Source organism: Podarcis tiliguerta (genome assembly GCF_965153285.1).
Source record: "Podarcis tiliguerta genome assembly, chromosome: Z".
NCBI classification, from domain to species: domain Eukaryota; kingdom Metazoa; phylum Chordata; class Lepidosauria; order Squamata; family Lacertidae; genus Podarcis; species Podarcis tiliguerta.
In genome coordinates this window covers 41,591,020-41,617,008 of record NC_139553.1, presented here as the reverse complement: position 1 = coordinate 41,617,008, position 25,989 = coordinate 41,591,020, and the positions used below count along the sequence as shown (strand labels likewise).

At 43.8% G+C, this 25,989-nt stretch overlaps 2 protein-coding genes across 8 annotated transcripts in view; one reads left to right on the top strand and one right to left on the bottom strand.

Annotated features, from left to right (window-relative positions):
• MTMR1 (myotubularin related protein 1) overlaps window positions 1-1,407 on the top strand; it is a 55,398-nt gene extending 53,991 nt beyond the window's left edge. For all 5 annotated transcript variants that reach the window (XM_083422322.1, XM_083422321.1, XM_083422323.1 and 2 more), the window contains one exon: window positions 266-1,407. In XM_083422322.1, coding sequence (XP_083278448.1) covers window positions 266-424 — 159 coding nt within the window. In that variant the 3' untranslated portion in view covers window positions 425-1,407. The remainder of the gene's footprint in view (window positions 1-265) is intronic.
• Window positions 1,408-2,817: 1,410 nt separating this feature from the next.
• Window positions 2,818-25,989, bottom strand: part of CD99L2 (CD99 molecule like 2) — a 67,134-nt gene continuing 43,962 nt past the window's right edge. The window contains exons 7-12 of one of the 3 annotated variants that reach the window (XM_083422358.1): window positions 24,860-24,895; window positions 20,884-20,949; window positions 14,675-14,710; window positions 12,044-12,166; window positions 7,553-7,618; window positions 2,818-7,463 (exon numbers count right to left, since the gene is read on the bottom strand). In XM_083422358.1, coding sequence (XP_083278484.1) covers window positions 7,396-7,463; window positions 7,553-7,618; window positions 12,044-12,166; window positions 14,675-14,710; window positions 20,884-20,949; window positions 24,860-24,895 — 395 coding nt within the window. In that variant the 3' untranslated portion in view covers window positions 2,818-7,395. Of the gene's footprint in view, window positions 7,464-7,552; window positions 7,619-12,043; window positions 12,167-14,674; window positions 14,711-20,879; window positions 20,950-24,859; window positions 24,896-25,989 lie in introns of all 3 variants that reach the window. The other 2 variants (XM_083422359.1, XM_083422360.1) reach the window with 2 other exon arrangements.

Here is a 25,989-nt window from a genome sequence, read left to right as displayed (position 1 = left end):
CCAAGTTGTTAATTTAAGTGTAATTGTGTTATCTGCTATCTTTTTTTAAACTGCTGTTTATTTTGTTGGTTTTGTATTGTTGGTTTTGACTGCCCTAAGCATTTCTTCTAACGGTGAGCCGGGATAAACCTGATTCTAATGAATGGCTGAATAATAAACATTTAATAGTAGATTTGCATTTCTTTGACTTGGAATACACTCCACCCCCACCCCCCAAAATCTGGCATTTTATTACTCAAACAAAATCTGTGTTCATTTCCAACAGATGCCAATTCATCAGAATCTGAAAGAACTCCTTGTCATCAGAGCCGAGCTCCAGAAGAGGGTTGAAGAGCTGCAAAGGGAAGCAGCAACACGTTCCATTTCTTCTTCATCAGACCGAGGATCTTCTCCTGCAGCCACACCAGTGCATACCTCTGTCTGATGCAAGGCTAAAACGGAGGTACACTTCTACTATGGGCATGTTCTGGGCAGTGGAATACTCCACCACCCCTGAGAGTAATATGTCAACATCAACTCTTCCTGCTGTTATGCTGAGGTAAAAAAAAGTGCTTCCTTTCGTGTAACGCTGTAGATGGTGGTTGCCAGGGTGTTTTTTTTGTAATGTGTCTTTTTGATGTCTCTAATTGAATTGGCAATTAGAAAGTTAATTTTTATCTTAAGCAACCTGCAACAGACTGCTCGGAAACTGGGAATTCATCTATCAGGTAAATGCTGCAGTGAGAATTTCCATGGAACTGCCAAGCCCACAGTGAGCCAAAACATACCCAGAGACCATCCTTCCTAAAAGGGGAACCCCTCTGGTTTCCTTGGTACTTACTACATTTTTTAGGGGGGGACCACAACAAATACTATATTTCTTGGGACAGTTGTAGATGATCTGATGCACTTTGAAATGGATTTAATTTTTTAATTATAGCCAGTTGTATATTTTGAATAAATATGCCATTAAAGGATGAGCAGGATTTGCCAACTGTGAGACACTTGGTAGTTATAGTATAATCTTCACAGCCAAAATTACTAAATGAAGTTTTGCAATTTTTCTGTAGCTATTGTCCATTTATCTACCTGAGTGAGGTACTGAATTGACTCAGTTGTGTCATTCATTGCTCTGTACAAAACTTTAGTTTCAAATGGCCTTTTCACCCAGCTAGATTTTGAAATGTGTAAATTGCAGTTATTTTGTTTATCATATCTTGTTAAAAATCTGTACACACCAAGAGCCTTCGGTTGTTCTTATTGCATACAAGTCTATGCAAGGCCAAACACTCTTCTTAAGCAGAGTTACAGGAACTATTCTTTTCAAATGTTTGGGGGTGGAGGGTAGTAAATTGTAATGATAGTAAGTTTTTAAGGAAAAACTGTCATTAATTGGTTCCTTGAAACAATAAAGACTTGTTTTAGTTCTTTTTGGTTCATTTTCTTCTGGATTTGCATTGCCCATACAACGCGAGTGACCAACCAGCATCATGTCTATTCAAGTGACAGGGATTGGAGTAAGGTGGCTCACAAACTGTGGAGAAGTAGGACTGCACTTCAGCCTATTCTCTGGCTTGTAAAAGGCTAGGCAGAACCACTGGGGGCAGTGAAGGTGGCATTTGCATTGGTGCAACAGTATTCTGTTCGGACTTCACTTGTCGCATATTTGACAAAAAAGGCTCACAGCCACTGCCAATCACCCACTTTTCTAGCCCCTGTAAAGACATCTTTGCTTTGGGATCATGAAAAGAAACTTCCTAAGAGTTAAAGCTGTTCTGCAGTTTTGCTTGGGGGGGGGGGGCAAGCTGCCTTTTGCTGAAGATATTAAAGTGGAGGCTGGAGAAACATCTGTCAGGAATACTCTAGTTGTAGAGCTTGTACTGAGCAGGGGGTTGGATTGGATGACCTCTTGGGTATCTTGCAGCTCTGCCACTTCAGATGCCACCTTACACTGCCATATCTGTCCTATTTTCACAGGCTTGATGCTGAAACTCCCTTTTACGTTAAGCGTCATACAAAATTCACAACTGGCTTTTATTACATGCTCAAAAGAATACTAGCTTTCCCCATGGTAACTTTTTCCTTATGAATCCCATTTTGTTTTTAGTGTCCTAGAACAGAAATACATTTCTTGAAAATTTGCAGTTCAAATGGATTTCAAAAAGGGGGAAACTCTTTTTTAACAGTTGGAGATTTTCACTTAAAATTCTAAAGCATAGCATTAATTGCTAGATACACTGAGTGTGGGGGCATACATTGTTGGTTATATTTTTCTAGTTTAGAAAATAAAGCAGGCTTTAAATATTTGGGATTAAGTGTAGAAAACCACAACTAGTCCCTTCTAGACTTTTTGTTTCCTCGAAGAGCAGCCCCACTTTGCCATGTGGGAAGTTTCAAAAGAAACTTGTGATGTGTCAAGGACATCTGCTGCTCAAAGAAAAATGTCATGAAGTCCCACATAGTGCATGTCATGGCTTTGCAATGTTGCTTTTAGATACTGACTGCCAGATTGTTTAACCCTGCCTTTGGTCTCCTCCAGAGTAGGCAGGGTAGCAACCAGAGCTTTAATTTCTAAAACCAACCAAAAAGGAAACAATCCTTTTCACTCAATGTAAAAGGTAGAAAAAAATCATTCGTGTGTCTCATTTGAAAGTAGGCATTGCTGCATTGGAAATCTGACTTGATGGTTGCAGAGAAAGGTATATGCTTTACAATTCCCCAGCTATTGTTTAAAAAGATTCAAGTTGCCTGCAATTTCCCTCTCCTTTTTCATTTTGGAAAAGAGCTTGCTGGCCTTGCGCTGCAAATGCACACCCACAGAGCACACACACAGGCATATTGTTGTTGTACAAGTCTTTAATTTTTTTATTGTTTTCCAGTTTGTAGTTCAGCAATCAAGTTCGGATTTCCCTCCCCTGTAATTCTTATATGCACTTTAGCAAAATGAGTCCGCCTTTTGACAGCATAATGCACAATTTTCATCTGGGACAGATCATTTCTGTATTAGCTAAAGAATTGTAAGTATTGCTTAAATAAACGCTTGGCATCTTTTGGACACAATCTACTCTCTTAATCTGCTGTCTGGGTTCTCTTCCCCCTCCCCTCCCTTTCGCCAAGTTCATCTATTTGCTTTTGTTTCCTTCTATGTTTGTTATGCACTTTTCTCTCGGATGAACCTCAATTCACACAACAGCAAACAATCTATTGACAATGATAATGTATAGTAAACAGGGCCATTTGCTGTTAGTTGCATGAGACAGTGACAGCTGACGCTGTGGCCTTAAAACACTTTGCCAAGAAAGACACAAGTTAAGAAAGAAAAGAGCCAAGCCAACACTTAAGTGAGTTAATGTGGCTAGATCCCTGCCAATATTCTCATAATTCTGTAAAATACAGGAAACCACTTTCCCATTCTCTAATTAGGCATCTTCTCTTTACTTGCAAGAATGTGTGTTGTGTATAAATTCAGGGCACAGGAAGGGGTCTTTTATATATATATCTTTGGCCTGATGGAAGACTTTAATGCATGTCACTTGACCTATTCTGGAACATCTGGCTGAGCTTATTTATGTGGCTTTTCAGTGCGCAGATAGTTTTAATTATGAACATAAAAACACAAGAGTAGAAAAACAGAAATGGATCCCTTCTGGAGGTGTAGTACTACAAAGTTGGCACTGCTACAGAGAAATCAGCCAGGAAAAGCCAAACATATTGTTGGTTGTGTAGACAATGGAAAGAAGGTCCCCATGGGGAGAGGTCATAGTTCAATGGTAGAACACATGCTTTGCATGCAGAAGGTCTTGGGTTCAATCCCTGGCATCTATTTAAAAGGATTTCAGATATTAGGCCTGGAAAAGCACTCCTTCCCTCTCTGTTTGTCTCAGCCTCCTAAGGTTTGGGAGATCCACTGCCAGTCAGAGCAGACTGGGCTGAGCTAACTAGATCAATGGTTGTTTCACGTTCTATTAATAGTAATAGTGTAAGCAGAACTCTGATCAGCAGTTAGCTTTTCTGAAACGCTGCTGTAGGAGGAGATTAGTGGCCACCTGACAGGTCTCATTACTGTAGCTGCCACTTTCATCCCTGGCTGAGTGACTGAGGGTGGGGAGTGGGCAGGTAGCTCTTGGGGCCAGGCTTAGCAAAGGGGACTTCAGTTGCTGATCTAGCACAAAGAACCAGAGAACAGAGCTGCTTGTGTACTTTTGAGTGGAGAATGCAGTCAGTCCCCATTATCCGACAAAGCAGATTTCTTTGGGGATACGTTCAACTACATTTTAAAGTGGTTCTACAGGCAATAGTAATAGTGATAATTGCCCTGTATGCCTAATGCTGAATTATAGTGCTATAACATTTTAAACAGGTGTCTCCTGTTTGCTGTGCATTTCTATAGTTTTGATTTTTATATTCTACCTAAAATTTACATTAAGGCATAACCATTTACCAAATTCATATAAAAAGGCTTTGGGGAAGGAAGTAGCTTAAAGGTTAACCTACTGTCTTATCCTGAAAGCCCGATATCTTACTTATTGGAAGTATTGTGAGTTTTTGTTTTTTACACACACACAAAAGAAATCTGCAATACATACACATTTCAAATGACTAAGTGGTTAGTGGGTTATTTTCAACACTCAGATGCACTGTTTTTCAAAATTCAGATCAGTGGCTGGACAGTGCAGTAATAGAAATACAACAAAATCGACAATTTACATCTACAGAAACATTTCCCATCATTGGCAAGAAGAAATAAGGAATTATATTCATTTATCTGAGAAAATGACTCCTAGTGCAAGTACTAGCATCATAGTTACACTTATTATTTCCCCGCTATTTATCTAAAGATGCACTACTTCACCCTACTCTAATCTTTTATGTACTTGACTAAAAAAATTAAAAAAGAGATATGATATAGTAGTTGGAAATTACCATTATGTCAATTCAGCTGTGTGGTATTGTTAGTATCTGACTAATTTGTGCTCTGCAAAAATTGCAAACCACAGCCTTCCTAAAAAACCTACTCTACAGTACTTAAGGGTAACTTCAAAACGTAGAAGCCCCCCAAACTGTTTCCATGACAGTACTCCACCAGACTGAACGCTCCTTTTCACGTGGTTTCACCTACTTGAGTGAAGACCGTCCATGGCACAGCAGGCTTCCAGGCAGAAGCAACTTTCTGTGGCTTCCGTTCTGGTGACCAGTGTATGAAGCACCCTTCAATAAGCAAGTAAGCTGCATTCCTTCTTAGATGTATTGCCCTGCTTTAGTCCCATTGAAGCCAACAGTTAAGATGAGAATTTAGGAGTAAAAGAGCTTATCGTAGCATTGTCATAGAAGCTAAATACATTCAAAAGGTGTGAATTTCTTTAAAGCTACTGTAGGGCTCTTGAAATGCAAGTGGCGAAACAAAAACAGAGCAGAAGGAATTTGCACATTTGTCATCAAACGTCTAAGCTACAGTTTTAAGCACCATTTCATGGAGGCATGTTCCACTGAAATCAGTGGCACCTGCCTCAAAGAGGACATGTGTGAGGTGAGGTGAGGATCTCAGGGCAAAATTTCATCCTAGCTATACCCCTAAGACCCAAGCCAGCTTTAATCATGGGTCGTAACAACTGGTGGTTCCATTTCCATTAAGAGATTTATCCAGCCATGTCAGTAGAGTCCAGATGCATAGCAGCATCCCCTGCTACTTCCACCTGCAGATCTCCCTTGCTAGAGCAGGGTGCTAACGTTTCCAGATTCCTTTTAAAAATATATCAGTAAAAATTAAGCTTGTAAACAGTCAAAAGCTAAATGGATCTTTTATCCACAAGAGTTCTTTTTCACCACCTTATGATACAGATGTTTGCATTTTTAGAAAAAGAAACAGTACTCCGTTTTTAATGAATCGCTAACATCACTGATAATTCATAATCATACGGAAGTATTCACCTTGCTACAATGGTGAAAAGTGGGACTGTTAAAAATCACCAACATGGGCCAGATTTTTTATCTAGATTACTTCAGAGCTCAGTAGTTAAGAGTGCATGCTTTGCACCAAAGGGCTCTCAGGTCATCCTTGGTATCTCGTTAGAGATCTCAATTAGAAGGTCAGAACCCAAAGTGCAACTAAGTTGGAGGTTTTCAAGCAGAGGATGAACAGCCAACTGTTGTGGGTGCTCTCACTCTAGACTCCCTGCATCAAGGCAGAGGTTGGAGTCAGTAGGTTGCATCCAGCCTTAGTTCTACTCCAAGTAGACCCATTTAAGTTAATGGACCTAACTTAATAATCTCCATTAACTTCAGTGGGTCTGCTTTGCATAGGAATAGCCTTGGTTACAACCCAGTGGCCTACAAGATCACTGGGAAACTAACTGAGCTCTTGATCCATGGTTGCATCACATTTTGTGGTTTAATTTCCTAGCTGAAAGCCCGTAAGTTCTGTTCCTGGATTTTAGCCAACCCAGGAATTAGAGTCTGACAAAACGAAGAGGAGCAAGCTAACAGTTGAACTGCAATATCCTCTGTCATTGTGCAAGAGATTGTGCGACTGCAGCCTTCGTGATTGCCCAGTGCAGCAAGCAGACTTGCAGTCCTGGAAATGCAAGCATGTTCTAAATCTGGAGTAAAATAGAGCAAAAAACCCACGTTGTCAGCCCAAGTCTATGGGACTGAACAGGGAAGAGAAATCTTGCTTTTCTTTGCCAGCGGAAGGGCTTGGGTATAGGTTCAAATTCTGACCTCCTGAAATGTCCCTGTATTTTTAAATAGGAAACATTGCATCCACAACAACTAGCTGCATAGGGTTCTGGTAGCAAAAAAATTCAGGATGTTTGTAGAGAAGCCCAGTTGTATGGGGTAATATTCACCTGCTGTCCTCTGTCAAATGAAGACCTACCCCACAGGCACTTGTATATCTTGAGGTGTAGCTACTTAAAGGACTAAACTCCACCCTCCAACATTCATGTAACTTCCACTGTTATCAGTGGAAGCTACATGCTTATGGCTGACAGCCGGAATTTGGCTGAAAGTCATTTCATAAAGGTTTTTTAAATGGTTTGCTTTGGACTGTTAATTTACAGGCACTTCATTTGTTCTCACACCTGTAGTCACTAACTCAGCTGCTTCTCCCCCCCCCCCAACCTTCATGAAAATCCCTAACTCTAATGTGAAACACCAATTTGAAGCACCCTTTTGTTCTTGTATTCAACCTGACAAAACTCCTACATGACCATGTGAATGTAAACCTACAACTCTTCACGAAGAAAAGAAAAAAACCAGAATACCAGCTACCACAATAAGAAGCTTGTCTTAATCAGAAGAACACACATTTAAATAGCTTTGGATCCAAATCAAATGTTTGTAAAAAGCTAAATTACAAGCATGTGAGAAGCGTGTGTGTGTGTTGCCATTGATTCTTCTCCAGACCAAGTCTGGGATTCAGACTTTTGCGTTTTCTTGCGGCGGAGGTGGCTCTGCAGTCTGTGGCTCAAGGACAGAATATTTAACTGGGAAGGAAAGAGCAAAAGTTAAGTCAGTGTGAATTAGTCTTCAACAAAATTGTTTGCCTCCTTTGAGCCTGAAAACAGTATCTTACCTTGCGGTTCTTCAGTCACCACCGCTTCCATGTTTTCTCCTTTCACGTACTCTGCATTAAGACCCTCTGAAAGCAACAACAGATGAAAAACATTGGCACTGAAAGACCATCATTTGCAATGGTGTTTAGGAATAAAGGGTTCATGCCTTGAGAAGGAGGAGTGTCATAGCAATGGGTTACAATGGGCACTCCATTCAGGCACAGCAATTATGGCAATGAGAGGATGACTCTTACATACGTGTGTTGTGTGTGTTTGTGTGTATGTGCACCAACACAAGGCTGTGGGCACCTGACCCAGCTGGGAGCTTGCAGCAGCAGCAATGGTATAAACTGGCACCTGCAGAATGCCACATATATTGAAAAGCAGACCCAGCAGACACATGCAATGGTTGCGTGTGTATTTAATGCACTTTGGCCCAGATTAATCCACATATATTTCAAGTTATTGACTAAAATCTCCAGGTGTACTCAAAATAATCAAGTCTGCCCAATAAAGTGACTAAATGTGTATTACAAGCTGTGAAAAACGCAAATGTTTGCTCCTTGAGCAGGGGTAAATAACCTGTGACCACCTAGATTTTGCTTGTACTTCCATCAGTCACAGCCAGCATGGCCAACTGTTCTTTATTTAGTTCTTTCTTTCTTTCTTTCTTTCTTTTCTTTTCTTTTCTTTCTTTCTACACTGCTTGCATATGCCTGCTCTCCCTTTGGAGACATAAAAAACAGCAATTGTTATTTTTACCAGGCGATTGTCCTTAGCAGGTTCTGTAGGCAGCACAGAAAAAGAAGCCCCACTCACTTTAGTAGTCGAGTCCCAAGTGCAAACTAAAACTCTTAAAGACACCTTTTGATATGTAGGATTTTCAGCTGGCGACTACAGTAAGGGAAAGGTTTTCTACTTTTATTGCTAAGCTTACCTGTTTACACTATTTTTTTTTTAAATGTTTTAAAGCAGGCATAGGCAAACTTGGCCCTCCAGATGTTTTTTGGGACTACAACTCCCATGATCCCTAGCCATCAGGACCAGTGGTCAGGGATGATGGGAATTGTAGTCCCAAAACATCTGGAGGGCCGAGTTTGCCTATGCCTGTTTTAAAATGACATCACAGGGTTTTTAAAGCTTCTTTGGGAAGTTTGAACTTAGCCAGTTTTAATGTTTCTCTTACATAACGGTCTAGGAATTTTTCAGTCTGCCTGAGTTGTTGCACTAGCCTTGCATGATAAACTTGCCTGTATAGCCAGCTTGTGGCTCTTGGGTTGTATTTCAAGTGTAGGGGATCAGCTTTACAAATCTGAGCACACCTGGCTACTTCAATCAAGAACTATCAAGCTTTTAAGCATCTCATAGATTTTGGGCCAAAGTGTGGCAATTATTCATTTTATCAATCTGTTCTTAATATTCCCTTTTTTAAAAGGGATTCCAGATGTCGCCTTGATGGTTACTCTCAATATAAGTTATGTAATGCGTATTATCTGTTTCCTGCTTTATCCACTTGGTATACTGATGGTGTTCAGCACAAGCATTGTTCAAATCGTTCAGAGAACTATGATGGTGTTCCTTTATTTGTTTTTGGTTTTTTGATGGTATTTACAGCTGCCACACTGAAGGCATTTATTGAAGCATAGGAAGCTGCCCAATTCCAAGTCCACCTAGCTCAGTGTTGCCTGCACTGACTGGCAGTAGCTCTCCAGGGTTTCAGACAGGGGACATTCACAGCCCTCCATGGAGATTGAACCTGGCACCTTCTGCATGTAAAGAAGAGTTTTGCTTCTAAGCTACGGCCATTCCTTTTTGGACAATTCATCTGTATTAACAAATTCTTCTGAAGTTCATGCAAGCTACACCTGCCAAAAATTCCCCCTTTGACACCCCTATTTAAAAGGTGCAGGGACCCCATCCTGTTATTGGTGGGCCAACCTAAGCAAGCTGCAAATGAGCCTGAATATCTTTTGCTCTAGCGCCGTTCCTGTTTTTCATATCCATGTGTACATTGAACATGGGCAGAAGAGTTCCGGCTGGCCACACCCCCAGTTCAATCTTTATTCATTGGGCCAAAAAAGAGGATGCAATTTCAAAGCACGTACAACAGTTTGGTCTGAAATAAATGAGCTCTCCCAAGTCTGTACAAAGTTCCTTTGTTTCTGTACAAAGACAAAGGGAAGAAGAGGCCTTCTACAACCAAGGGCAAGCAGAAAGCGGCATTCAAGTGACTTTAATTGGGTAGCACAAAGGGTGTCATTGGACAAACTGACCATGAACACCACAACCCTACCACTCAGCTAAAGGGGAATGGCTTTAGCTGAGTGGTAGAGCATCTGCTTTGCACGAGAAGGTCTCAGGTTCAAGCCCTGGTATCTCCAGGGACCCCCAGGGCTGAGAATGTCCCCTGGTTGAAGTCTTGCTGCCTGTCAGTGTGAACAATGCTGAGCTAGATAGACCAGTAGGTTAATGTAAGTATATGTTCATGGGAGGCTGCTGGTGTGATGAGTGCCCCATTAAGTGTGCTTCTTTAGGGAGCTGCCTAGTTTTGCCTCTGAGCTACTGCACTTGTGCAAATTGTCTCCTCCTGCCATGTTTATGTAAATGGATGTTTGCATTGGTCATTCAGAAGTGCAAAAGGGCAGCTCAGCATCACGTATGAATCTGCCTGGGAGTGTCTCCATGTGCTGCAGCCCTGTGGCTCCTGTACAGACCTCTCCCTCTTGCCATGTGTCTATGATAGCACCAAATGCAGTTTTATGTTCGTCAATAAAAAGTCACTTCAGTGGCTGACGCGCCAGCCTCCGCTGTGCATTGCAATGCATCTAAGGCATGACATTATCCCAGCACGCCATGTCTGATGGCTTAAATTAAGCCTCCTTTATAATTAACTTTAATTTCCTGCCGTCTTTCTAGGGTTTTGCCTTCTCTCAGTGCTGCCTTTATTGAAGCTTTTTTCCAGAGAGAGAAAGAGAGAGCATGTGTGTGTGTGAGAGAGAGAGAGAGCGCAAGCAAAGAGTTTTTTGTTCTTCAAAAATATCACTGATGGGGCAAAGAAACAACACAAGTAAAGGAGGGGTTCATTTTATCACATTCCTCTTGACTTTCCTGCTGGCTTAATTTACTCAGGCACACACCTGTTTGTTTTAGAGACTCCTGTGAAAATAGCAATTTCATTGCAGGAGGCTGAGTGTGGTTCCTATCCCTGCAGCTAGCAGAGGGAGATGCACTAGGAATTTGATTTTAAAATGAGAGATTCTCACTATTATTAATAAAAGCCCTTGGAAACCCTAGATTAGTATTACTCCACAGTCTACACAATGCACACTGTCAGAGGCAGTAGCCTCTGCATGCCAGTTACTGGGGTGTGCATGCGCGCACAAACACACACACACACACACACTCTCTTACGTCATGCTTTGGGGGCTTCCCACTGGAGCATCTGGTTGGTCACTGTGAGTACAGGACGCTGGACTTTGCTGGGACATTGCCCTGATCCAGTGGGGCTCTTCCTATGTTTTTCGGCAGCTGCTCTTTGGGATATGCATGAAATTATGGCCAGGCCTAAGACAACCTTCCATGGGCCCCACCATGGCTGTGAGTGCTGAAGGTCGCTCCCTGCAATGCCCTTTCCACCTGGCCTAGGGGGCAGGGCCCAGACTCACCAGCTCGACTAAAGAGGCACCGGGAGAAACCCGAGGACATTGCTATGCCTGACAGCAAACCCTAACTATTGGATTCTTTTGCCCCATCTTTTCGTGCCTGCCAAACAGCCGTGTCATACTTACGATAATATTTCATTCTCTTGTTAATTATGCTGTTTTAAACGTGCATTTTATATTTGATTTCATTTAGTAATGGTTTTCGTTTTTCTGAAATATTTAAGATTTTTGTTGTTAACTTTGTTTGCATCAAATATGTATTCTGTAGCTGACCTCCTTTGCAATGTTTTATTTTGAAATCTTTAAGATACTATTTTCGTTTTCTGTTAATTATGTTGCTTTGAATGTATAATATTTGACATTCTTCCAAAATGTTTGATTCTGGGTTGTTTTATTGATGTTTTAATATGCTGTAAACCACCTTGAGATTTTTCTTAAAAATATAAAGTGGTATAGAAATGAAATGAAAAATTAATATAATAATAATAATAATAATAATAATAATAATAATAATAATAATAATAATAATAATTTGCAAGCTATATATTATGCCTGGTTAGCCTTTTCTGTTCTTAATGTCCTTAAGCACCCCAATAGGCTTGGAAGCTGTGCAAGCCTTCCTCACTGCCAGACAGAAGTTCAGGAGAGAGCCAATTTTTGAACACACCCCACTTCTTATATTGGCAATGCAATGATGTTCCTTTGCTGGGCACTTTTTGTGAACAAGGTTCAAGACCCTACAGTGGATGGGAAGCCTGGTTCTCGACCCCTTCACAAATCCTTAACACCCATTTGGGGCTTCACTCCAACTTGCAGACAGGCCTTGCGAGGGCAGGAAGAGTCACTTACGTTGTATGCTGAAGCAGAACTTCTTTTGCTGGTAGGAGATGTAGCTGCTCACAGCACCAATAAGGGCCATGGCAAGGCCACTGACAATGCCAGCAATCGTTCCCGTCTCTACTACTAAGGCACCTGCAAAAGGCCAGCAGAAAACATACCAGTGCAGAAATGTGTCAAATAAAACATACAACAACAACCACCAGTTCATTATTTATACCTCGCCCATCTGGCTGGGTTTCCCCAGCCACTCTGGGCGGGCCACTTCCAACAAAATATTAAAAGTACATTAAAACATCAGTCATTAAAAACTCCTCTAAACAGGTGTCTTCTAAAAGCCAGATAGTTTTTAATTTCCTTGTCATTTGATAGGAGGGCATTCCACAGGGCGGGCACCACCACTGGGAAGGCCTTCTGCCTGGTTCCCTATAGCTTCACTTCTCGCTGTAAGGGAACCACCAGAAGACCCTCAGCACTGGACCTCAGTGCCTGGGTATACTCCTTCAGGTATACTGGGCCGAGCCTGTTTAATATACATTTAATACAGGTCCTTCATGCAGTCATGCTTGTTAATGTACTTGTAATTGTCAACCTCTTACTATGTTGATTTGTTTGCTAGGTATATCACAGAGGTCTGCTTCACATCCAGTTCTGTATTATAGTTTGGCATTGTGTGAATGAACCTTTTTCATTAATGTTTTCCCCTCTGATTCAGCGAGTTACTTCGTCTTTACAGGAAACCACAGTTGATGTCTGAATTAGGAAGTTATTGTTTGTACCTGAATACCATAGAAGGATCTTGCACTAAAATTTTGAAGCTGGTTTGTAATCCTGGTTTGAGGAGCAATCAAAAGTGGCAACTTGCCTAATCAGACATAGCAGCTTGTCCTCCAAACTGGGATTTACAAATGAACCTCAAACTCATCTGCAGTTCAGGTATGGAGTGTAAATCATAGTTTGCCAGTTCAGATGCAACAGTAAACTAGGGTTTGCACTAAAGAAGAAGTACAATGAATTTAGCAAGAACAAACATCTACCAAAAAGAGATGGGAACTTCTGTACTTGATTCAGCATTGAGGAGCTCCTACCTTTAGGTGGATTGAGCTTCCGCCTTGAGCAGGGATAGGCAACCTCTAGCTTGCAGGCTTCTTTTGGCCCATCAGGTGGTCCAATTTGGACCACAAAATCATTTTCTCCAAACCACACCCAGCCACCAGCTGTGTCACTGGTGTTAAATCCTGGATCGGCTGGGTCCTCTATTCCTATCATGAACAGGATCGCACAGCCAAAGCAGCAGGATTTAATCTCTGCAGATCAGCTGAGCAAGAGCAACAACACCAAAAGTATGCTTTTAAGAAGCACTTTAAAACAGCCTGCAGTCCGGTTTCAGCTGAAGCAAGATCACATGGGCTGTTTTAAATAGCTTCTCAGAAGTGCTGTTTGAAGCATCTGCCCCCTTGTCCTTTAAATGAAGGAGGAGATGATTCAAAAGTGCTTTTGAGAAGTGCTTTAAGGTCCCATTTCAGCTGAAAATGGGACCTTGGCAGCTACTTTCAAGTGCTTCTCAAAAGTGCTATTTGAAGCAGCTCACACACTTCTTGTGCACTGTTTTGAAGCAGCTTGTGCAGAAACACACAAGTGCCAAAATTTACGGGGTGGGGGAGAGGAATGCCCCTCCCCTTTTAAGTCCTCAATCTTGCTCTGATCTTAAAGCCTCCCCCATCCTTATCAGATCCTGATAAGGATCTTGTCTAAGGGGACGAAAAGGTTCCCCTCCCCTGAGTTTCAGGTAACAGTGCCTGTTTGCAAAGGGCCTTTGGCAAGGCTGAAATTTGACTTTACTTAAAAACTATGTGTGAGATCTAATGTCAGCTATACTCAAGAGTAAAGGTAAAGGGACCCCTGACCATTAGGTCCAGTCATGGCCGACTCTCGGGTTGTGGCGCTCATCTCGCTTTATTGGCTAAGGGAGCCGGCGTACAGCCTCCGGGTCATGTGGCCAGCATGACTAAGCCGCTTCTGGCGAATCAGAGCAACGCATGGAAACGCCGTTTACCTCCCTGCCTATTTATCTACTTGCACTTTGATGTGCTTTCAAACTGCTAGGTTGGAAGGAGCTGGGACCGAGAAATGGGAGCTCACCCCGTCGCAGGGATTCGAACCGCCGACCTTCTGATCACAAGTCCTAGGCTCTGTGGTTTAACCCACAACACCACCTGCATCCCGTGAAATCCATGGAGAATGCCCACTGATTTCAAGGGGTCAATTCAAACAGTGGGTATAGGCCAAAGATAGGGACCCTCTTGAAAAGAAATGTGAAAAGGGCAATAATTGATATTACCCGACATCACAATTTGATAACTCTTGCCCAACTATTTCCAACACATTTATATATTATGTGGCTCATTTTACTCCCCACGTTCTTTTTGTAATCTCAAAGGGGTAATCACAAAACTTGCAATACTATATTGCGTGGTTCAGGGGCCTCTCCATGTGTGCCATGGATGTTAGAGTCAAGCTATTTGGGGAGCGGGGAGGTGCAAGTAGTCAGCTCAGGCACCTGCAGTTCAGCTTGGATACAGGACACAGAAAGGGATCTGCGTGAAGCAGAGATGGACTTGCAATTTCTAGAATTCTGCTTACCGTCATTGTCACTGCCGCCACTTCCTGAACTTCCACCTGGAAATAACAATAGGTATTTATTTAAAGCAATTGTAAATGTTTGAAGCACTTCATGTATTGTTTCATTAATGTTTACAACCACTCTGGAAGAAATGTCAGGATCATTATCCCCATTTTACAGATAGGAGCCAGAAAGCTGAGGCTAAGAGAGGCAGAGACATGATTACCATACTTTGTACAATGAATTGAGCAATTTTTCAGAGCAGGTACATTTCCTAGTTGAGTCAGAGGAGGGGGGTGGAATGGAAAGAGATGTAGTACAGTGCCATTCAGTCCAGTTAGTGTGCAGAGATGGGGAAAAGTTTTCCCTTCCAGCTAGAGACAGTGGCTCCTTGGGGCAAAAGTATCTGCCTTCATTCATAACCAAGAATAAGGTCAATTTTAAACACATGAAGTTGCCTTTTATACTCAAGGTTATGCTTCTATTATGGTTCTTCAGGTGTGCTGAAAGAGAGTACAGTCATACCTCGGGTTACAGACGCTTCAGGTTGTGTTTTTTAGGGTTACAGACTGCCGAAACCTGGAAGTACCGGAACAGGTTACTTCCGGGGTTTGACGCTTGTGCATGCGCAGAAGTGCTAAATCATGCATGCGCAGAAGTGCCGAATCGCAACCCGCGCGTGCGCAAACGCAACACTGCAGTTTGCGAATGCTGCAGGTTGCAAACGTGCATCCCGCATGGATTACGTTTGCAACCTGAGCGTCCAGTGTAACACAGTGTGGCAAAGCGTTCCCCAACCCTGTGCTTTGGACTACAACTCCCATCAGCACCAGCCACCAAAACAAATGGGCAAAGATGATGGGACTGGAGTCCAAAACATTGGGCAGAACACCAGGTTGGGGAATAGCTGAGTTGCAGAATCCAGCCTTTGTTAAGAAAGAAGACAACATGTTTCTAGTGGTCATTGATGAAATGATACTCTCGAAAGCATATTGCCAATGGCAGCCCATAGGATGGCTGAGTAAGGATTCTAGTGGCTATGGGTGGAGGACTCCTCCTGTGACTCGCAGAACCAGGCTGATGATGCCAAACTGTCCAATAAATTATTCAAAACAATTATTATGCAACAAAAGGCAGCATAGAATTCAGCTTTTCTTGGCCTGTTTCAACTGTGCAGATAAAATGTTAGCCTATTTCTATTGGGTTGGGCCATTTCAGTTGGTCCAAGTATTATACACTCCCCCTGCCCTGGACAGAGTCTCTTCAAATCTGACCTTTTGGTTCAGAGGGACACCCCCCCTGCCAAATAAATGGGACAAAACGTTCCAGGTGGCATGCCTACCTCCAAAGCAGCACTACGGACAAGGTGCATTGGCTGCAATCAATGTGCAGGTTAGCTGCCAACATAGCTCTGTCGGGGCTATTTCCAACAAATTGTTTCTACTTTCCAGGACTGCTTTTTGCAACAATATTCACAGGAAAAAACCACATGTGAAAAGCTGCACAGTAGGAAAGATCTACAAACAGAATGCTAAGACCCCCACCAGGTGTTGTGCAGAGACCCCCCCCGCCATCCTCTAATGCACACATCGTTTTACAGCCCTGACGTCATGCCTGCCCCGAGTTTGCCTCCATGAAAATCATTCTGTCAAGAGATGGCTGATCTACATCTTGGAGTTGAAAGCAAGGACAAATTGGGGGTGGGGGGATCATGTCCTCCCTCTCACACCCCTCCTCCCAAAGCCAATTCTGAGAAGTGTGGGGGAGAATGTAGAAATCCTGGGGCAGCGTTAATTATCTTCTAAAATGTTGACGAAGGAACTTGTGTGAATAGGGCTCGACTGCTCTGCAACTGCAGCCTTGCGCATACACAGAGACACACACTGGTAGCCCTCATATTAATTAACCAGCTGCTGCTTCGGTAGCACTGCATTGAGCAATAAATGAGATTGATTATAAATTTAGCGCTGTGCGCAGTCAAGAGGTGGGTGGGGTTTGCAGAGACTGGAGGCTTTGTCTGCAAATTTCTGCACTCTGCAGCATAGGCAGCATTTTTCTTCCCTCTCTTTCTCTCTCCCACCCCTCCCTGCTCCACCCTACTTTGGAAAAAATGATGGGGTGGTCTGAAAAAAATGACTCCTTTGTAGGATACTGAAACTTGGGGGTGGAAGATCATCTGATGTGTCCAAAAACTGCTGGAATCCACATGGACCTTCACAGATAGCAGCAGTTTAATACTGCAAAAGGTGCTTCCCTTGGGTTGGTAAGTCTCATTTAATCCAGAATGCGGCAGCTAGACTGGTGAATGGGAGTGGCCGCCAGGACCACATAACACTGGTCCTGAGAGATCTGCATTGGCTCCCAGTACGTTTCTGAGCACAATTCAAAGTGTTGGTGCTGACCTCTAAATGGTCTCAGCCCAGTATACCTGAAGGAGCCCTAAATGGCCTCAGCCCAGAATACCCCCATTGTTCAGCCTGGACACAGAGATCTGGTGCCGAGGGCCTTCTGGTGGTTCCCTCACTGTGAAAAGTGAAGTTACAGGGAACCAGGCAGAGGGCCTTCTCGGTGGTGGCACCCGCCCTGTGGAACGCCCTCGCAGCAGATGTCAAGGAAATAAGCCATCATCCTACTTTTAAAAGACATCTGAAGGCGGCCCTGTTTAGGCAAGCTTTTAATATTTAATGCTGTATTGTTTTTAACACTTGATTGGGAGCTGCCCAGAGTGGCTGGGGAAACTCAGCCAGATGGGCAGGGTATAAATAAATTATTATTATTAGGCAAGGAGTTAAAGTGAATGCTTAAAGGTTCCTGTGATCCCAAGGTAGCCACCTCCTGAGGAGCCCCCCATTAGGCTCTGCTAGGGTCAGGTGATTCCGCTGCATCTCTGCATTCGGTGTGAATCCATCGTTCCTAGAGAAGATAAGCTGTGAGCCCTGAGAAGAGGCTGTCACCTTTCATGGGTCATTGCTCTAGACTCATTCCTAGCAGGAGGCTTGCCCAGAGCACTAGCTCCTGCAGAAACAGGGCTGGGAAAGCATTTTAGGCGCATCCAACTGACATGCAATCGCCAACACTTGATTCCTTTTGGACCTGGAAGAGGGCAGAACAGGAGCAGGGCATAACAGGGTGGGCTTATGCACCCTCCGCTGGCGTGCAGAGGGGCCAGGAATGGAACTCCCCATGCAAAACAGCCACTGCTTGTATTCTAAACCAGGGAAGGAAAAACATCGGGCTTGGGTTATCTACTTCCTTCCTCACTAGAACAAGAAGATCCACTTGCCAGAGCAAGGTGCAAAATGATAGGCAGGGAATGGAATCATAGAATCATAGAATTGTAAAGTAGGAAGGGAACCTGGGGGTCATCTGGTCCAATCCCTTACAATGAAGGAATCTCAACTAGACCATACATTGCATATGGCCATCCAACCTCTTCTTAAAACCCTCCAAGGAAGGAGAGTCCAGCCCCTCTCATGCGAGTCCGTTCCACCACCAAACAGCTCTTAAACACAAGAAAACTCTTCCTTATGTTTAGTCAGTATCTCCTTACTGGTAACTTGAATCTGTGCTATATATTTTTCCCATTTGTAATCAAGTTGGAGAAACTAACACACAGTGCACACAGCACACAGCAACAAATCTTTGGGGAAACTGACTCACCAATTTGACGGATGCAGGAACAGATTGTGTTACTACAGAATCATAACTAGGGGTTTACTATTGTTCCTCACATAGCCCTGGTTTCAATTTAGGGCAATTTAGGGGTCCAGTAGGAAAACCAGGAAGAGTTCTCCCCCCCCCCCCTTTGAAGTGGGTAAGCTCATAGTAATAATGTCATCTGCATCGATGCAAATGTCTGCAGGATAGAAAGCGATGACGTGATAAATCAGTATTAGATGGAAGCTTGTGGGGGGAAATATGTTTAATCAGTGGAGGCTGGTCCATTGTGGCAAGCAGGATGCTGCCCCACCAACTCCAGTCTGCCCTTGGCCAGCCCACACCAACTGGAGCAGCTGCAATTCAGTGGCTGGGTACTTGCATGTAAAAGGACCCAGTTTCAATCCCTGGGAAGTCTAAGTAGGACTGGGAATGCCTCCTGTCTGAAACCCCTAAGAGCCACTGTCAGTCAGAGCAGACAGTACTGAGCTATGGAATACTGGTGTGAACTCAGTATAAGGGAGCTTCCTGTGTTTCTGCCTGCCTTATTACTTGCGACCACTGCCTGTCAGCTTCCCCCTCCTCTTGCAGAACTCTGCAAAGTAGATGGTGGCAAAACTAGCCAAATTCGTTGGCTTCCATTCCCTTTATTGTTTGGGCTTCCTGCGTTCCAACCTACCAGCTCTAATGGGCACCAGCCACCACTGTGTTAAAGACACAACACAAGTGACTATCCACACAAGCCCATTACCCCTCTGTCCAAATGCTATCCTCATTCACGCCACTAGGACATACTATATAACTTTCACACATGCAACTGCTGACCAACGTTTCAATTACGCCGCAAACACACTTCTCTGCTGAATCCCCTTCCTACTAGTTCCAGATGTCCGCATCTGCTCTCATGCTTTGGAATGGCCTGTGCCTCTGAAACGTTGGAATGCTTGTAAACTCTCCATAACCCCTTTGGCAGCAGAGTCTACAGCTGGAGAGAAATGGCTTCAATCAACTGAAGCCAGAGTTCATACAGCCAATTGCTGTGGAGGTTTCAAATGCTGCAGCCTGTGGCTGCCTCACTTCTTTTTCTTTTAAAATGCTAAATATATCTGAATTAGGAGAGCAGGAAATGGGTAAGAGCAATCAAAGAAACCCATCACTGTTTTTTTCTGAAAATTCAAATGACTGGCCACCTATCAAGGAAGCTGTAGAAGTCATTTTCTGCCCACTGTTTCAGTCGGATACCTAATCTCTAAGCAGGGAAGGGGTGTAGCTATGCATATACAAAGCCCCCTCATTCAATGCTTGCCGTCCTCATAGCAAGATGAAAGGCTCCTGTCCATAGTCTGCAAAGCCATTGCCAGACTGTAAACAGCATTGAGCAAGGTGGACCCAGTGGTCTCAGCTTCCTATACCAGATGGGGAACCTGTGGTCCTGGATATGTTGGTGGACTATGATTCCCACCAGCACTAGCCAGCAATGTATCATGGACTGGTTGGACGCACAGGAATGGTGGTAAGAACCAGCTAGGGGACCCCCAAGGGAAGAAGGCTCAGAGCCTGGAGATTTGTGGTGGGACAATGATGAGCAGTCACAAGAAGAGAGAGACGACTGGGAAGAGGTGGGGTCAGATCCTGAAAAGGTAACAGGGCTCAATGAGATGGGACAGTCGGTGGCAGAGAATCAGAGGCAGAAGCTGAAGCAGGGGAGGAGGCCAAGAGAGAAAGATGAGTGTGCCTGGTGAAGTGTCATGGGTGTCTCCCCCTCCTGCTGCAACAAGCTCTCCTCCCACCTGGTCTCCCAGAACCAGAAGGGGCATGAAACAGGAGAAGCAAAAGCAGACATGAAAGGACAGTCTCAGATTCCTTGGGAAAAAAACCTGGGGAGAAGGGGACTTAGCAGCTGTGGGGACAGGGAGAACTTCCGTGTTAGCAACTGCTTCTTGGGGGCAAGCTCTGCGCTCATTCGGCCTGACACTCTGCCAAGTTGGTGCATAAAAAGGCAGAGGTAATGGACCGCTGACAGTTAAATCCAGTCGCAGATGACTCTGGGGTTGCGGCGCTCATCTCGCTTTGTTGGCCGAGGGAGCCAGTGTACAGCTTCCAGGTCATGTGGCCAGCATGACTAAGACGCTTCTGGCGAACCAGAGCACGCACAGAAACGCCGATTACCTTCCCGCCAGAGTGGTACCTATTTATCTACTTGCACTTTGACGTGCTTTTGAACTGCTAGGTTGGCAGGAGCAGGAACTGAGCAACGGGAGCTCACCCCATTGCAGGGATTCAAACTGCCAACCTTCTGATCGGCAAGCCCTAGGCTCAGTGGTTTAGACGACAGCGCCACCCGTGTCATAAGTTAACTCCAACTAGCGGGGTATGATTTACTTCTGGCTCGCTTTTGACACAAGCGCAGTTGTCAGGGATCATGGGAGTTTTAGTCTGGAGTGCCACAGATTTCCCCATCTCTGCTCTACAGGCATTAACTTTGCAATTGGACTGCCAATATAAAAATGTACTTCGTGTCCCTTTTTGTTGGTGTCCCCTTTCTTAGCTAAGCAACAAAAAGAGAACTTACCTTTCTTTTTATCTGGCTGGTAGCCGCCCTCGTCCACAATTCCAGCCAAGTCATCATCCGAAAACCCTGAAAGGTTGGAAGGGGATGGAATTGCTTGCATTAGCCCATGAAATAGTTTTTAGGTTCAAAAAGACATTCGTTTCCTATTTGTTAAAAGGAAGATGGCTTTAAGTGCCGCATTCAGGAGGAAGAGAAGCATTTCTTAGTTGGACTGGTGCTGGTTAGGTACCGACTGGGAAACAAGGACTTAAGATGTGAGAAGAAGCAAAACAACAACAAGGGCAACTCCGAGTCAATGTCCCATCCCTCGCTTGCCATTGGCTGAGCATACTCAAATACTCAAATGATTTCTAGACTATCCTAACTTGCCCTATGTGAGGCTGCCCTTGAAGAAGGGTAGCAAAGAGCACTCTGGAATCCCATACTCTGTGGCAAGAGATTTTCTGCCATCATTTTAGTGCACACGAGACAGATATGCCAGCTTGATACTGGTGCAACTCCCATTATTCTGTCTGTCTTGTCGTCTTGCTGGATTATTTATTTGGTTGTTGCTTTTGGTGTGTGTTTTCCTGTGACGGAACTGTTCGGGTTTTTATACAGACTGCTGCTTTAGTGTTTTAGTATGCATTTTAGTATGCATTTCTGTGCGCTGCTCTTGGGACCAGTGCAGTCAAAAGATGTGGCAAAACTAAAAACAATTGTTTCTTTAAAATAACATCTACAGGTGTTAGTGTCCCTACAGTAGAGTGGACCTGCAGACCTCCAGGTGCTGTTGGACTCAAACTCTGATCACCCCCCAGCCAGTATGACCAATCAGGGATGATAGGAGTTGCAGTCCAATCAACATCTGTAGGTCCACGTTCCCCCCACCTGCCCTATTGGAATTAAAGGCAGGAAGAATCCTACAATTGTGTTATGGGGAACAGCATGACTATTCGTACCAAACATTTCAAATGGAAAACTCTGTGTGTGTTTTAGCAATCTGCTGAGGTTTTCTAAATTCATAAAACTGAATTAAGTGTGCAGGGTTAACTAATGGATGTGTTCCTGCAAGACATGATGATACTGGGACCTTTAGGAGGACTGGTTAGGATGGGAAGGTGAAGAAGAGAGGGCCCCTCTACCTCTAATGCAGTGTTTCTCAAACTTGGGTCTCCAGCTGTTGTTAGACCACAACTCCCACCATCCTTAGGTAGCAGGATCAGTGGTCAGGGGTGATGGAATTTGTAGTCTGACAACAGCTGGAGGCCCAAGTCTGAGAAACACTGTGCCTAATAGGTGCATTGTGTAGGTGGGGAATTTCAGAAGGTGTAGCTTCTGAATAGATGTGTAGAAATACACCTCCATTAAAGGGCAGTAGCCCTGTCCTCTTCTTCAGCTGCTGAAATCCCCGCTTAACGCAACGATAAAAGTCCTGCTCTCTCTTTTTTCACTTGGCAACCCGAATGTACGATTTCAGGGTACCGGTGAGGGGGGATACACATTCTGAAACACGTGCACACACGATATAATCTTGCTGCAAATGAAAACAGAACACTAGGACAATAGGGTAGATTTCTAGCCTTCTTCGTTTCATCTGCGCTAGTTTTCTATTCTCAGGGGGTTGGTTTTTTCCTGTATGTGTGTTTTCACAAAAGGGAGATTCAAAACTTCTGATTCGCCACCCAACACCTGGAGCATTTTATCACTTCAGAACCCTGTTCTCTATTAATATTAAAGTATTTTGAGGCCTCCTTCTCACTCTACAATTCTATGTGACCTATGTGCACCTTTCAGGGCATGTACTCAAACAAGGTGGCTTACAATACAAAACAATAATAAAAATAAATTTTAAAAATCTGAACAACTATTTAAAACAAGACAAAGTGATGGCAGATATCAATGTAGGTCAATATATCATTAAAAGTCAGCTGGGGGTGGGAATCAAAATGATTTCTACAGCTGTGTGTACAGTCCAGGTCTTTCTCTTCCTATGCAACCAGCTAAACCTAAAGTCAAACATTTCGGCATTAATGTTGCGCAAAAAAATTTCCAGTAGCTAAGAAGGAAACAAATACACACCATGCTTTGGCAATGGCCAGCTGGGATAACAACAGCTCTGATCAGCCACATGCAAGATGATTCATTTTAATTGATTTTATCCGCTGTATGCTTTTATAAGTCTTATGTACGCCGCTTAGAAACCTCAGAAATGAAGTGGTATAGAAAAAACTCACAAAAACTTAAGACACAGATCAATTTGTTATTGCTTGCTTAGAATTCAAGACCAAGCACATCATGTACAAATTTCCAAACTCTCCCACGTGATACTGTGGGTAGAAGCAAGCAAGCAAGGAACCCACAACGCTGGATAGCAGTGGAGAGGAGAGGGGAGCAAGCAGAGGAGAAAGCTGGGAAAGAAAAAGGAGAACTGGAAAAGCTAGATGGCAAATCCTTCTCCCAGGCCCCACTGGTTGGAGAATATAAAGACAGGCCCTTATCACAGGGGGGGATAACCTTTTCTGGCCAGCAAGCTAGATCTAAATTTCCCCAGACTCTGGCAGGCCAAATTTTGCAGGTGCATGGGGTCACCCATACGTCAATCACCTGACATCATGCTGTGCTTTGAAGCTCCAATTGTAAGCCCTTTGTAAGCATCTCCAGCCTTCTCCTTAAACCGTTGAAATTTGGAGATTTGAAGAACAGCCCTTTTCCTATCAGTCCTATCCTGCTGTGAGGTATTTTCATTCAGTGGGAACTGCTCCACCCTCCTTGATTAAGATGTGCTCTCACCGCGCATCAGCTGATGGGTGGTTGGGAGTCTGCCTTGTTCAAGCAGAGGAACAATTCAAAGTCAACCTGAATTCCTGTTTGTTCCTTTCACACCTCACCTTTACCCACCATAATGTCAGGTGTAGGGCATGGCTTTCTAAAAATGGCCTGGCAGGCCAAATGGAGAGACATCATAGGTCACATTTGGCCCACAAGCAAAAGGTTCCCTGTCCCTGTCTTATAATGATGCTGACAGTCAGGTCAATAGTGCAACTGGCCCACAACAACCCTGACGGGAAGCACCTCTCTCAGCTTAAAGAAAAAAGAAAAAGAGGAAGTGCTGCTTTAGGTAACAGGAAAACAAATAAAAGTGTTCTCTGGACACTCCTCCCCATGTGCTCTCTCCACATAAATACAGGAAGGAACTGGCTCTGAACCGGGGTGAGGGATCTTCTGCCCTGCGTCACACCCAGCCGGCACGGCCAATGGCCAATGGTCCAGAAACAACTGGAGGGTCACAGGTTCCCCATCCCTCCTTGAAGCTTTCCAGCAGTGTGATATTAGGCCACACCTTCCCTTAAACTGTGGTTATGTCTTTCTCCATCTGTTTCATTCCTTCCCACTAGTGGGCAGAAGATACAAACCACAATTCTTGCCTTAAGGTTAAATCCAAACCAGGGACAACAGTTGGGTTTTGCTCCCTGGAAGACACAATCTGTAGTAACTGAAGATGGGTTGCTGGAGCAAAACAGACCATTGTGCCTGGCTCAGATGCACACCTAAGCTAGGGATCATGGCTTATTTCCTCTGCTTACTTGTGAGGTGGAGTGAAAGTGCCCTCTAGGAACCATGATGGTAAACTATTAGCTACAGCTTGCTGTGATGTACAGAATGGATCACTATCCGGTTTTCGATTTCGTAATGGCAGCCTTTCTTACGAGTGTTTCATTTTTGGAAAAAAGTAACGCAGGGAACAGCAAACGGCCATCTCACAAGATCTGAAGTTGACCAAGTCAATAATAAATGTGAAAATTAGAGAATGCTAATTGAAAGGGAAAATTAGTAGAGGCGTTCAGCATTTAAAATCCCCCCTCACCCCCAGTGCATTGCACAGATAAGTAACAGGATGGATTTTCCGTGCTTAGAAGGAGTGGACGGCAGAAAACAAAGGATTGTGACAGGAAGGGGAAAGGTAGCAACTGGGAGCCCATCCAAGACTCCTTACCAGGTTTTCCACCTCTTCCACCTGTACCTTTCGAGCCTGGAACAGGATTCTTTATTCATTAACTGATCACAGAAAATAGCAGCTGTTGATTTAGGTTTTGCAACACGATGAAAGCAAATTACGCATGTTTTAGGAAAAAAAGAGTGCAAGTTGGTATCAATAACATGAACATTCTGCCAATACATCTGTTTATTTCTCTAGTGTTACCTATATGGATAGGGTGGAGGGAGACAAACAAGGGAGACATGAATGATCCATAAGGAAATTTATCTGGCCAAACAGGTCATATGAAGGGGAGAGGAGGTTAAAAGCTGAGGGCCATGTGATTCTCACAGCAAAGCATCAACGTGACCACTTCTTCTATATGCAATGTTCAGGGTGCAAATGCCACCACTTATGTTGCTAAAACAGCACCAGCCGTGCACAAGTGAGAGTCCTCAGCAGATTTGGGGGAGCCCTACCACCTGCAGAAATCCAGAAAACCTTTAGAAAAAACCCTATGGAGGGGAGGGAACCCCAAATTAGCCCCACATTAGGACTAAGCATGCTCTAAGGCCACAGAATGTTGACTGCTGGGACGAGGCAGGGAATGAGGAATGGAATGCAACCCTGAACAGCAACACCCCACGCTGCAAGATTTTATTACAGGTCCTCTGTTTAAATTACTATTGTTCATCCACTCTACTATGCCTGTGCTGTTGATTCATGCAGCGAATCCCATGAACCAATAAGCACAGCCATAAAGCCAGAGGTGAAGTCACAGTGACCTACCTTTTGGCAAAAATGTGTGTTTGTGTCCCTTTCCCATTGCTATTTTAAGGGCTTTCTTTGTGCAATGGGGAAGTACAACAACCCCTTCCTACGGCAGACTCAAGCGTGACTTGAACATGTCATCCAGACTTCCTGTATGCCTTTTGAGCTGTCAAGCTTTGGCCATGAGAAGGTATCCTGTTTTGTTTGCCACCCCAAGACTTTGGCTACATCAGAGGTTTGGTTCACTGTAACATCAACATGAGAAAAGAGTCCTTCCTATACGCCCCACAGATGGCTCAAAATGTGAGCACGGCAGCCTTAAAGGAAGTGGATTCTTCCAACCCAGTTTTGGCTGACAAGGGGAATCTCCTTCACTC